Below are 14,175 nucleotides of genomic sequence, written 5' to 3'. Positions count from 1 at the left end.
AATGCCTATATATAACCTGTCTAACTGCTAGTTGATCCAGAGAAAGGCAAAAACAAACCCATCTGAAGCCTCTCTAATATGCTGCAGAGGGGAAAAAATACCTTCCTGACTACAAGATGGCAATCGGGCCAGTCCCTCGATAAATATCTACTAAGAGCTATCTTCCATAACCCTGTATTTCCTAACTTGCTGAAAAGCCATCCAGCCCCTTCTTGAAGCTATATAATGTATCAGCCGGTACAACTTAAGTTCCGCAACTTAACAGCTCTCACTGTAAAAAAACTTTCAAAATATTTTAACGGGACCTCCTTTCGTAATGGGTTCCCTTATGTCCGTTGTAAGGACCTACTGGCAAATAAAGCATTAGTAATATTATTATATGATCCCCTTATATATTTATACATAGTTATCTCATCCCCCTTTAAGCGCCTCTTCTCTATTGTAAACAACCCTAACATGGCCAGTCTTTCTCCTTAACTAAGAATTTCTAAACCCTTTACCAGCTTAGTTGCCCTTCTCTGTATTCTCTCTATCTGAATACCGTATATACTCGAGTATAAGCCGAGTTTTTCAGCACTAAAAATGTGCTGAAAAAATAACCCTCGGCTTATACTCGGGTATATACGGTAAACATCTATTGCACCCAAACTGTATGCAATGCGCTCGTTGTGCGCACCCACCCATGGACGACCTTACGCTGCGTGTAGACGCCATCACGCGTCGTGCATGTAGACGCCAGTGCGACATCATGCGCGGCGCGACGCTGCGCCGCTTTGGCCGAGGGCTGCCCGCATTATCCTGAACGGTGAATGCAGCAGCTGCATATAGAGTAGCGCCCAAGCCGCCCATTCATCTGCTCCCTGCTGCTCTGCTTCTATGTATGTGCTCAGCTCACATAGCGGCATCGGGCAGCGCCAGACATTGCCTGCGGAAAGATCTGTTGCTCTTCGCAAAAATTGCGCCTTTTGCCCTAATGCTTGATGCCCTAATGTTCTATGCGAGGGAGAGCAGCTGACTTTAATGTGGGGGGGATCACCTGCTACAGTCCTGTGGTAAGTAGCTGCGATCGCTGGGCGTTCCTGATCGGGTCTTTGGTTTCCTGTTGCAGGGGCTGCAGAAATGATTTTCCTATTTATTCTTACATATAGAAACGGGGGTGGGGGGATATTATAATAGTTGAAGCTGGGTTTTTGTTTCAGTTTTGCTATGCAGCTATGCTGTTTGCTGTATTTTTAATGGGGCAAATAACTGTGGTGCTACCCCTTTTCCCTTCCCAGCTGCAGTCCTGTAAAGCAACCCACTTGTTAGTATGGTTCTGCTGGCCCCTGCAGAGTAATGAGTTGATGATGTTATTGATTTATGTGATTCTGGGCTTGCTTACCAAGCTGTGACCCTGTTGTTGAACTACAGCTGTGTGCCAGCACCCTTCCAATAGGTTTAGGTTGAACATCTCTGAGGTATGTGCTAAAGCAACATTTTTCTGGCAAACGTGGAAGTTCGAGATGAAGTCGCTGCAATACTTGGGGAAATGGGAACAACTCTAGATATGATATGTAACGAAGGTAAAGTGGTTGCTTTCTTTCTAATCTGTTATCCTCTAGTCATGCAAAGCACACAGCAGGATGGCAAGTACTTGATGATTAGTATGGAAGCTTCCTTAGCCTTCCCAAACTTGCTTTTGTCTGCTGCTGTAGCATTTTTCTTTCCCTAAAGTTATCTATTATTTATTTATCTGTTATTTGATTATTGAAACTTAGCAGTAGTGGCTGCATTTCCTACCCTAGGCTTATACTCGAGTCAATAAGTTTTTCCAGTTTTCTTAGGTAAAATTAGGTACCTCGGCTTATATTCGGATCGGCTTATACTCGAGTATATACGGTAATATCTATTTGAGCACTGAAGACCAAAATTGCACAGCATATTCTAGATGGGGATCAGCACACTGTAAAGTGGAAGAATAACCCCCTCCTCCCTATGCCCCTTTTAATACAGCTTAAAACCTTGTTTGCCGTTGCAGCTGCTGCCTGTTATTGTTGCTAGTTTATTATCTACAAGGACTCAAAGGTCTTCTCCATTACGTATTTGCCCAGTGCAATCCCACTGCAGATTGCCAATTTGTCCAGATCCTGCTGCAATGATGCCACATCCTGGAAAGAATATATTGGGCTGCAGCGTTTTGTCATCTGCAAACACTGATACATTACTTATAATGCCCTCCCCTAAATCATTTATGAACAAGTTAAACAAAAGTGAACCCACTACAGAACCCTGAGGGACCCCACTAAGAACCTTACTCCAAGTAGAGAATGTATCATTAACAACCACCCTCTCTGTTTCTTACACCCAATGCTGCATTCTCCATTAATTACAAAAGTAAGTAGTCACCAACATGTGAGCCCTCTCTTATTTATTTCCATTGCAAATTACAGGCCTTACACATTCTGTGCCTTAGAGGGCACTTGGTCATAGGCTATGCCTACTGTGGGCTACGTCTAGGATGTTAGGTATTTTTTTTTTTTCTACCACCAGTAAGGAATATTGAATGGAGACAGGGTATACTTGCACCTTGTTCCCCCTTTGTAGTTGAGCTTGGATAACTACACTTGATTATTAGTGATAAGTGAATCTGTCCCTTTTTGCTTCACTGAAAAAATTGTGAAACCGCAAAAATTCTCAAGATGCATTGAAATAAATGGACATTTTTTCATGACTATTGCGTGACTCTTTTTTTTGCAGCCATTGAGGTTTTATGGCCATTTTTTTGCTACAAAACCTGGCTAAAAACTTGGCTAATCACTATTGATTATGATTTTACACATTCACAGGGCTTGCCAGGTTTATGCAATGTTAACCTTTTTGGGAGGCGACTGCAATTCGTAAACTTTCTGAATGCTTATGCCTTCTTAGTTTTTTGTTTTTTTTAATAATGTTTTGTTATTTTAACCTTAAAAACACGTACCAGTTTTATAGCCAAAGTCTCCATACCTCCTATGAAATGCCATATTTACCATTAATTAATTAATTTTCTAAAGGTTTATGATGCGTCTTTTCCTCTGCTCTCTATAAAAAACAAAACAAAACCAAAAAACATTTTCTTTGCAATATTCATCATAAATGTAGGTATGTTTTCAGGAACTAAACACTAAGGGGCTGATTTACTAACCCACGAATCCGAATGGGAAAAATTCCGATTGGAAAACGAACATTTTGCGACTTTTTCGTATTTTTTTTTCGTCGCCGTTAATACTTTTCATAAATTGACGCGACTTTTTCGTAGCCTTTACGACTTGCGCGAATTGTCGTTATTTTTTCGTAGCCGTTACGATTTGCTCGTATCTTGTCGCGACTTTTTCGTATTGAGCGCTCGTAAACTGTGGGCAAAACTTAGCATGATTAGCATGATTTTGGAAGCCTCCCATAGGACTCAATGGCACGCTGCAGCTCCAACCTGGCCCAAGGAAAGTCACGATACCGAAGCTTGAATGAATCCAAAACTTTCGTACTCGGCGCGATGGCTACGAAAAAGTCTCGACAATTCGCGCAAGTCGTAACGCTCCGAAAAAGTTGCGACAATTTGTGAAAAAGTCGTAACGGCTACGAAAAAGTTGCGACAATTTGCGCAAGTCGTAACGCTACGGAAAAGTCGCGACAATTTGTGAAAAAGTCGTAACGGCTACGAAAAAGTCGCGACAATTTCCGAAAAAAATCGCAAAATACCGATCATTACGAAAAAACCGCATTTGGACGCTTTTCGGACGTTCGTGGATTAGTAAATGTGCCCCTAAATCTATGCAGTCTAAATTTAAAATTTTGGCTTGTCTTTATTTTACCTGTTCATCTTTTCTTTTATCAGTTGTAGCTGGGCCTATTCTAAACAACTTTTCACTAGGTCTTTTTTTAATTTAGCCTAGTGCCACGTGTGGCAGATTCTCGGCCTGCGGAATTTTGCTTGGAAATGCATTGTGGCTGCACCTGGCCCGGTTTTTCTGTATAGGGGATGATTTTCGGCCCATGTTTATCTGCAGACTGAGAATCTGCCCCGTATGGCACTAGCCTTATGTTTTTTTTTTTTTTTACAGATTATTGCCATTCCTATTCTGCTTTATTCTGGCCTGCAGCTATAAACGTACGTTTCATACGATTTCCGGACCTTGTGTGGGCTCCAGTCAGTCGTTTAGTTGATCAGACAGGTTACAAAATTTTGGTCGGATAACCATAAAATCTGCGCATGTATTGTGTATCTGATGATATCCTTGGGGATCTACAGTGCATTTCCAAGTCACTTTCCTACAACCAGTGTCAACTATTTCATGATCAGAAATCCTCCGACTTGTTATTTTTAGGACTTTATCCTACAATTTCAGTTTGAATATTAGTTAAAGATTGTTGCATATAAACGTATGATACGTTTGTCGGAAGAGGACTAAATCTAAACGTGTGTGGTCACCTTTATATTTAAGTCCTTATCTTCCTTTTGTGGCCCGTTTCTATTAATTTTTCATTCTGTTTTCTAAAGTACTACAGGTACCTTGTTGCTAAGGTCATTAAGGCTAGCAAGAAGATAGCAGATGAAATATCAGGTTTAAGAGTTACAGGAAAAATATGTAAATATAAAAAGAAATTTAAAAATGAAGACTAGTTTCATACTGTCTTAAAATAGATGTGTACATCATACTATAAGTTAATATATATGGTTAATTTAAAAAAACAAAAAAACAAACCCAAATAATGGGATTCATTTTTTGAAAAATTCTTCAATGTACAGGAGTAAAAAATATGATTGCTATTATTTATTTTAATTTTGTGTGTAGCAGTTTTAGCTCAAAGATTAACAAAACATAATTACAGATATGGGATCCGTTATCCGGAAACCAGTTATCCAGGAAGCGCCAAATCAAATAATTCAGATTTGTAAAACCGATTTCCTTTTTCTCTGAAATAATAAAACAGTACCTTGTACTTGATCCCAACTAAGATATAAATAATCCTTATTTGATGCAAAACAATCCTATTGGGTTTAATTTATGTTTAAATTAGTGGATTAATATATTTTAGTTTCATTGAAAAAAATTGTGCGCACACACCCTGGCGGAGCCCTTTGATGCAAATGCAGCTTGTGAATACAGTGTGAAACTATGAATTTTATTTAGTTTGTTTTGTATAATTGTATTCAACATTTATGTGGTCCAAAACAGCAGATATAATGAAATAAAATAATCCAGGGGAGTGCAGACATCCCCCATTAAATCCATTTGTTAAGGTTTTTGATTTTTTTTATTTACAAAGAAAGAGATAACAAACATGATAATAATCTATAACTGTATTGTAAATTATGTTTTCTCTTGTAGCTGAATAAGCAGCAGCTGCAGACTATAAGAGAAAGATTCCAGTCATTCCTTAATGGAGAAACACAAATTGTGGCTGATGAAGCATTTTGCAATGCTGTAAGAAGCTATTATGAAGTAAGTACCAAAAGTTTTTCATTCTGGCATACTAGTGTATGTCCTGTCAATGCAGAAAACAGGATTATGTGTTCATTCTTATGGTTGGTTTTCCCAATAGATTTCTGTTAAATTTTCATAATTTATGAGATTGTCATCCAATGTGGAGAAAATTTCCAGTCAGTACTAACAATGTAAAACATGTGATGCACACAGAGGGGTGACAAGCAGACCTTCACTTGAATATTTTGGACCTAATGTTCACCTACCACCAACCTATGTGTGCCAAGTATGGCACTATATATTCACTGGTATTTGAAGCAACTTTAGAAAGGGAGAAATTTTGTCTGCTGCTGTTTACTTGAGTCTTGAATTACACCTTTTAATAGTTGACGGGCCCAGATCACGCATTCAGATTCTTTGAACCTAGAAAGGGGAAATTCAGAAATTTTTCACTTCTCGCCAAGCTGCTGCTGTTGTTTCTCCACCTTCTGCTATCAGGCTTAAAGAGTCAACTTACCATCCCCCAACACAAATGACAGAATTCCCCTTTTTTGCATATTCCGTCTGCAGCTATATAATTTCACTTTTCTTTGGTCAAAAGTTAAATAGAGCAAAGAAACATTAATAACTTAGTTGTGACTTTCTAGTGAGACCTTTCTGACCAACTTTACAGTAACAAGTGGGGAAAAAAGTACATTGAGTTTGTAGGCACTAAGTCTATTACATATGTAATAAAAGGCACTAAGTTTCCCCAGTCCATAGCAACCAATAAGATGTGTGTTTGTAAACAGGAGACCAGTTAATTCTACCTGCTGATTGGTTACTATGGGTTTTCATGCACCTGGGCAAATATAGTGCCTTTTACAACATAGAATATTAAGCCTGAAGAATAATAAGTTTAAAAGCTTGAATAGGGCCAATGTACTCCCAAAGTCTGCCTACTCATGATAATTTTAGGCCTGCTATGACTTCACCCACATAGACAAGAATGAATTAAATCTCCAATAAAATCCTATATACTTTCATTAATGCATTTCTATTTTTATTCTTTAAGGAATTAACATGCTTTGTGTATGTCATGAATTGCTTGATGTCTGCTGTAAGATGTCCAGTGAAACCCGCTAACTGTTCCTATAATTCACCAATTAAACAAATGTTTGTGAGACTCTCCTCTTCTAAGTAGTTAATCATGGCTTTTTTTTAAAAAAAAAAAAGTGTTCATGTCTGTTCCAATTACAGCGTGTTAAAAAAAAATTGCAACAACTGTTAATTTATGCTCTTAGTTATTTATTCAGCTAAAGGGTGCTAAAATCTTAAGAAAACAAGACGTGGAGTGCTTAGACTTACAAACTGAAAGGTTAAAAAGTTGAAGACAAAGTTTAGCACAGGTTATGTACATTGAGTACCTTATGCCTTGAGGATATTCAAATCTTTACCATTCTGATGTGCCACCATGCTGTACAGGTATGGGATCCGTTATCCAGAAACCCGTTCTGAATTACGGGAAGGCCATCTCCCATAGACTCCATTATAAGCAAACAATTCTTATTTTTAATTATTATTATTGATTTCCTTTTTCTCTGTAATAATAAAACAGTACATTGTACTTGATCCCAATCAAGATATAATTAATTCTTATTGAAGGCAAAACAAACCTATTGGGTTTATTTAATGTTTATATAATCTTTTAGTAGACTTAAGGTATGGAGATCCAAATTACGGAAAGATCCCATATCCGGAAAAAATGTTCCCAAGCATTCTTTTAAAACTATGCTTAAAAGTGTATATTTACTGTAACATATACATTTTGGCCATGATTTGTAAAGGAAAATGGCAGGTGAAATAATTATATTTTTTACAACTAAATTGATATTCTCAATTTTTGGGGGGCGTATAATGGTCAAAATAAGTTATCTTTAAATGCTGAAAACCGAGGCTCTTGACAGATTCTAAAACAAATAACTGCATTAGACATTAGACAAAAAACAAATATTTGTTCATCCTGCCCTTATTGTTGTCCTTTGGTTGAAGTTGTTTATTATTTATTATGTGTGGTATGAAAGACTCCAGGCTTGTATTATTTTGAGAATATGATGTAATAAGTTTATGTGCTTAAGTTTTAACTAAAATGAAAAATTATAAATTGAAAATTAATTGCTTAATTATGCAATTTATTAATAATTTGTATAGTGTAGAGTTTCATTGATGTCAAAAGAATCCACAAGCACTTATAGCAGAGTTTGCAGTTTACTTAGAGTGCTGCCAAAACAATTTGCAGCCTGACAAAAGTAATACTGAAATTAGCTATTTAGCTTGCACAAAGGATGACTGCTATTGCAAGGGAAATTTACCATATCCAGTAAACATTGCATAAAAAAAATAGCGTAAATAGGCGATTGATTATGCCCAATTTTTAGTAAAAAGATGTCCTGAACTTGAAAATCATTTAGTAATTGTTTTACAATATGTTATCTATACTGTTGACTTTTCACATAATATTAGTATTGAAACTTTGTGTGTGTGTTTTTAAATAAGGTGTTCTTGAAAAGTGATAGAGTTGCCAGAATGGTTCACAGTGGAGGATGCTCTTCTAATGACTTCAGAGAAGTTTTTAAAAAGAACATAGAAAAACGAGTCAGAAGTTTGCCAGAAATTGATGGTCTAAGCAAAGAAACAGTATTAAGCTCATGGATTGCTAAATATGATGCAATATACAGAGGAGAAGAAGATCTGCGCAAACCTCAGAACAGGATGGCACTAAGTTCTGTATCAGAACTAATACTTAGCAAAGAACAACTATATGAAATGTTTCAGCAGATCTTGGGAATACAAAAAATTGAGCATCAGTTGCTATACAATGCCTGCCAGGTAAGTTAACTTGCATAATTATATGTTGGGTGTATGTACAGTATATATAAACAATAAATCATTGTTTTCTATTTCACCCAGCTTCATGGGGAAGTTAAACCCATCATTGTTTTCGCACATTTTTTTCAAGGAAAATTTATCAAATCGTTGTTTTTTTCACCCAGTTTCAAGGAGAAATAAATCCCATCATTGTTTTCTATTTCACCCAGTTTCATGGGGAAATTAAATCCCATCATTGTTTTTACACATTGTTTCAAGTGGAAATGAATCCCATCATTGTTTTTTATTCACTCAGTTTCAAGTAAAAAAACACATTATTGTTTTTCAAGAATGAGTGCCAATGCTCATAAAATGCCTGCTGGAACAATTCCTGTTAGGGAAAAATAAAGAGTATTCATTGAAATGAATGTCCATTTAAACTTGAATTTTTAGAATTTTAACAATACTTTCAGTTCGAAAAATTTGTATTTTTTCGAACATAAACTCGAAATTTTTGTACGACCAATAACCTCATTATCATGGCATTTTATAAATACAACAATGATTGAGTGTAATTTGAATTTATACCATGCTGAGTTTATATGAGTTTGAAGGCCCAAAAAATCAGCCCCTTTGTGTTGCTAGTCTTTTTTTTACAATATTAAAACAGTTTTACCAATCGCACAGCTAGTTACAGGAAAAGAACACAAAAAAAACATTTAAGAATATTTAGCCAAATACTTAGGGGTCTGTTGTTAAAGTGGCTTAAATTAAGTGGGAGATTTTACACACAGAATAAATGGCAAATATGTTATGGGCACTTTATTAAATTGCAGTTATTCTGGCAACACTCTGGCAGTTATCACACTCGCCAGAAAATACGCTACGTACTAATTAGCGCAAGTTTTACTATTCAGCAAAATGGGCTAAAGGCAAAATTGATGCCAGAATATTTGCAAACATTTAACCCATATAGCATATTGATGCTGTTACTGATAAATGTAAGAGTTTAGGGGAAACTACATGAAAGTATAGAATACCATATCAAGGAAGGATAAATAATGACACATTACTCAGTTCAAATGTATAAAACTAAAAACTTTTACTTAAAATAAAAAAAAAAGGGGGGGGGTAACTTAGGGCTTGCTGCCCTTGAGTTCCCTCATGTCCTGCTGCAGCTCGGCCACCTGGGCCTTCAGAGTTTCCAGGTCCTCCTGCATTGACCAAAGTGTGGGGTCAGTCCTCCCAGGTGTTGTTTGGGTCCCCACATCTTCGGTCTGGCGTGATGGACCCTCATCAGCAGGAGGACCTGGTGCCCAGCGCTTGGCCTGGGGAGAGTGTTGGGCCTGGGGGGAGAACTCAAGGGCCGGGGGGAAAGTGGGGGAGAAATCAAGGGGGGGAGTGTCTGGGGCCGCGGGGGACCCTGGGGCCTCGGGGGGCCGCAGGTCGGGCCTCGGGGGGCCGGAGGTCGGCCTCGGGGGGCCGGAGGTCGGGCCTCGGGGGGCCGGAGGTCGGGCCTCGGGGGGCCGGAGGTCGGGCCTCGGGGGGCCGGAGGTCGGGCCTCGGGGGCCGCAGGTCGGGCCTCGGTGGCCGGTAGAGGCTGGAGGGCCTGGGGTTGGGCCTGGGGAGGAGGTGCCAGCTGAAGTTCTGTAAAATAATATTGCAAGATGTTATTTTGTGTAATATATTATATATATATATAAATTCATACACCATCCTAAATAACGGGGCCCCTCACAACAACATTTTTTGGGCCCCCCTCCTCCCACGCCCCCAATGGCCCCTCCCCCTGTGAACCCTCACATCAATACAAAGGACACACAGACATTGTTAGCCAGGGCCCCCTAAAACATTCGTGGCCCTTCCCCAAATATGGGCCGCTCCCTGCTGCTTCCCCCCTGCTTTAAACTTATTTATGCATATGTATTTGAAAATAGATGTGTGTGTGTGTGTGTGTGTATATATGTGTGTGTGTATATATATATATATATATATATATATAATATATAATAGGAAGTGCTGGGAAGCAACAATAATACCTGGGTGCCTGTGGCAAAACAAAATCTAGACAGGCATGGGGTGACAGCACACACAGGATTTTCACAAGGATTTCACAAGGATTTTCACAAAGATGTGAAATAATATTCAGAGGTTTATTGTGAGCAACGTTTCAGTTCCTCACTGGCATTATGGTTGGACGTGATGGATGGATGTCTTTTTTCAACCCAACTTACTATGTTACTATGTTACTTTCATCATCCCTGACATTTCTTACATTTGTACCTTTAGTTCAAATTACTTGCTAAATCTTTTACTGAACGTATACTGTAAAAGCATAATAAAGTACAATAATTACCTTCCGCAATTTCAGCGACCAGTTCTGGGCTCCTGCGCTTAAGGTCGGACCACAGCCGCCGGAGCTGGTGGGGGCCCACATCAAGGGCAAACCTGGCGAGCAAACCTTGTCTTAGCTCAGCCAGGATTGCCCTCTTGCTCTCGTGGACCCCTAAGTCCCCCGGAGGTGGGTGCTCATATCCTGCACGCAGGAGCACGCTGATAATATAGCGCCTCTCCCCTGGTAGCAAGTCAGAAACCCCAGGCATCTCCTCTCAGTTTGGCTGAATGACACAAAATGGCCCCAAGTCGCACATGTCACGAGATTACAAAATCGCCACAAAATGTCCGCAATTCGCGAGATTATAAAATCGCGAAAAAAAAATATCGACAAAATATACATAGTAATGTATTTTTCGCGAAAAAAATATTCGCCGCTACAGTACAGTATATTTTGGCAACAACATATTCACCGCTATAGTACTGTATATTAGTAGCGAAATTCCATACATGCCAAGACTTTAGTAAAATTGAGTAAAAAGACACATACTTGAATAAATAACACTGTAAGTCCATATTTTATTGCAAAAAAATCATTTACTGTACTTTTGTATAATTTTTCGCCTGCCTGTAGTAGGTGTTAATTTTCGCATAGCCGAATGCGATATTTAGCGTGCAAAAGATATAGTGAATCATGCGATAGTATTCTTTTCAGTGCGGAAATTAACGTATGCGCTAAAACCTGTGCGAGAAATAACCATGCGAAAATGGCGATTTTTCGCATGCAATAATACTATGGTGAATCGCGCGCAAATTATTTTGCGTTTTTTACTAAAGTAAAGTGCGATAATTTTTATCGCACTTTACTTTAGTGAATCAGGCCCTTTAAGTTTTAACGCTACGAAAAAATCGCCAGATTTTGAGCTACTTTCGGAATGGCTACGAAAAACTCGCGTTTTTTCGCGCAAATCGTATTGGTAACGAAAAAGTCGCGACAATTCCGAAAAGTCGGAAAGACTCCGAAAAAATCGCAAAAAGTACGAAAAAGTCGCAAAATGTTCGTTTTCCAATCGGAATTTTTCCAATTCGGATTCGAATTCGTGTCTTAGTAAATCAGCCCCATAGTGTGTGCCCCTTTTGCAACAGCTAGAGTGTTAGCCATCAAAGTTCCTATGCATATTTTTATTTGGGTGCCTCTGCACCCCACATAGCTGGTTCAATCTATTCATATTGGGCTTTGGTGTTCATATTTAGGATGTTTTAATATGGTGCAGCAAAAGGCAACATTTGAGGCATTCAAATCTAATTATTCCTTCCTAGTAAAAATATCTTTAGGCCACTAGGTAGAAAAGAATTCAAACCACAACAAAGAGAACCACACCGCTGATAAAGTTATAGCCATCTTAGTAAAGGCCAAATTCTTAAACCAGAGAAAGGCACTTCTAATCTCATTGCAGCTAAATCACTGAAATGTAAATGTATGCATCCCAGTATTGCTGGAAACAAAAGACCTGCTGGTTGAAAACAGTGCTGCTGATTATGCTTTTTCTTTTAAAATAGAATTTGTTTTATCTTTATAACAGTTATAAACATGTTTAATAGAATATAACACAGCACTGAAAGAAGTTCTTACAAATTGTTTGGTTCGCATCACATTTCAGCTAGATAATGCTGATGAACAAGCAGCTCAGATTAGAAGAGAGCTTGATGGACGTCTACAGGTGGCAGATCGAATCGCAAAGGTAAAATATCACGGGGTTGTGTTATAAAAGGCTCTATGTTTACCCAGGTGCAGTAATCAATAGCAACCAATAGGCAGGTAGCATTTGATGGTCACCTGTTTAAAAGCAAATTTATTGGTTGCTGTTGTTATCTGCACTAGGCCAAACATAGCATTTATTACATATGGTGGTAAATCTTTTAAATACGTACAGACAAATTTAACAATACTGGGCAAACTTTCACCTGGGCAAACTTTTCACAAAGTTTTGTTCTACCTACAGCTGGCTAAAAAACATCACTGACTGATTGCTATGAGATACTACCTGCATGCATATTTGTTGAGTGTGGGTAAATGAACACTATGTGCTTCATGAAGTTACAGGAATGCCATTTCTTTAACTTTCAGGGCAAGCTAGAGCACAAAGTAGATTGCAAACGCCAATTCCCTAGCAATCCATATGGCTATCACCCTGCCAAAACAATTTACTTTTGGAATGTCCAAAAACTTCCCCCACAGGCACTAGTTGTGATACTCAGAGTGAAGTTAGTTTGGGCAGATCAACAGAATTTTCCAAAAAAAATCAGCAGTTGTGACATTTTTCATCCCATGCAATAAAAAGGTACTTTTTTTTCCTGTTGTACACTGTGTTCACCTTTAAATACACATTTTAACATGTTATAGATATACCCATTCTAAGAAACTTTTCAAAGAACAGTTGTCAGAAAGTGGCCATACACTCTCTAGACAAATGATTGAATCTTACTGTGTAAGGCCATCTTTCGAATACTGTTGTCTAAATCATCCTTAAAGTTTATTTTAAGGTAAACTGCTCCTTTATTTTTTTCAACTGAGAATTTATAAATGCATGAACATCCGTGTAACACCTCTCACCTATTGATAAATACAGGCGAATAAAGGCCATTTTTTTTTTGCATGCTATGTTTATGTGGACTCTGATTTAACTGTTCCTTTCTGAGAGAGAGTTTTAAAGTAAAGCCCCATTTATTTAAATCTTTTTTTGAGTGCATTATGTGATGTTACTAACATTTTTACATTTTTAAGGAAAGGAAGTTTACAAAATTTTTAACCAAAGAAATGGAGAGTATGTACATAGAAGAACTGAGATCTTCAGTGAATTTACTTATGGCGAATTTGGAAAGTCTTCCCGTGTCCAAAGGGGGCACTGAGTTTAAGCTGCAAAAGTTAAAGCGAACACAAAATCCAACATTTTTGGACATTGGTGATGAAAATGATGTTCAGCTGTCAAAATCGGATGTCGTGTTATCTTTTACTTTAGAGGTAGGTATGATTTTGGAAATATACTCACAGAGCCTGAGTAATACTGAAGAAACAAAGTTGGGGAGGCAGATTTATCCCACTAACATCTATAGAAACTCACCAGCTTGTACTGTGTTTCTTCATGTGACTTTTTGCATTTTTTTTCTTGTGTATTCTCGTTCATGGTTTGTTTTTGTATTTTTTTTTTTTAATTGAGAAAAAATACAAGCTCAATTTTTGATAACTTTGCCCTTTATATAATTTTTATAGATCTGGGTTTATTTATAATTTTGTCTTAACTACAATGTTTCTTAATTTTTAAATACTTTATTTTGAGAATAGCATAATTTAGAAATGTAAGTCCATAATGCATTTTCTGCACACATACTATTAAAATGTTAAAACTCAAAAAAAATCTGTTAAAGGAAAATTTGAAGAGGATATAAAGTCAAAATCTTAACTTTGTTTGTTTGTTTTTTTCACATCAAGACAGCCAACAGGCCCTGTAGGTTTCCAGGAGCTGTGATCAGAGATAATTTCAGGAAAATA

The 14,175-nt window shown here is 37.8% G+C and overlaps 1 protein-coding gene across 8 annotated transcripts in view; it reads left to right on the top strand.

The window, feature by feature from the left end:
• Window positions 1-14,175, top strand: part of cadps2 (Ca++-dependent secretion activator 2) — a 184,501-nt gene that overhangs the window by 15,284 nt on the left and 155,042 nt on the right. For all 8 annotated transcript variants that reach the window (XM_018092294.2, XM_031898988.1, XM_031898987.1 and 5 more), the window contains exons 2-5: window positions 5,349-5,462; window positions 7,980-8,312; window positions 12,287-12,367; window positions 13,411-13,647. In XM_018092294.2, coding sequence (XP_017947783.1) covers window positions 5,349-5,462; window positions 7,980-8,312; window positions 12,287-12,367; window positions 13,411-13,647 — 765 coding nt within the window. The remainder of the gene's footprint in view (window positions 1-5,348; window positions 5,463-7,979; window positions 8,313-12,286; window positions 12,368-13,410; window positions 13,648-14,175) is intronic.

This window comes from Xenopus tropicalis, chromosome 3 (assembly GCF_000004195.4).
Source record: "Xenopus tropicalis strain Nigerian chromosome 3, UCB_Xtro_10.0, whole genome shotgun sequence".
Taxonomy (NCBI): Eukaryota; Metazoa; Chordata; class Amphibia; order Anura; family Pipidae; genus Xenopus; species Xenopus tropicalis.
This window is presented reverse-complemented; position numbering and strand designations above follow the sequence as displayed.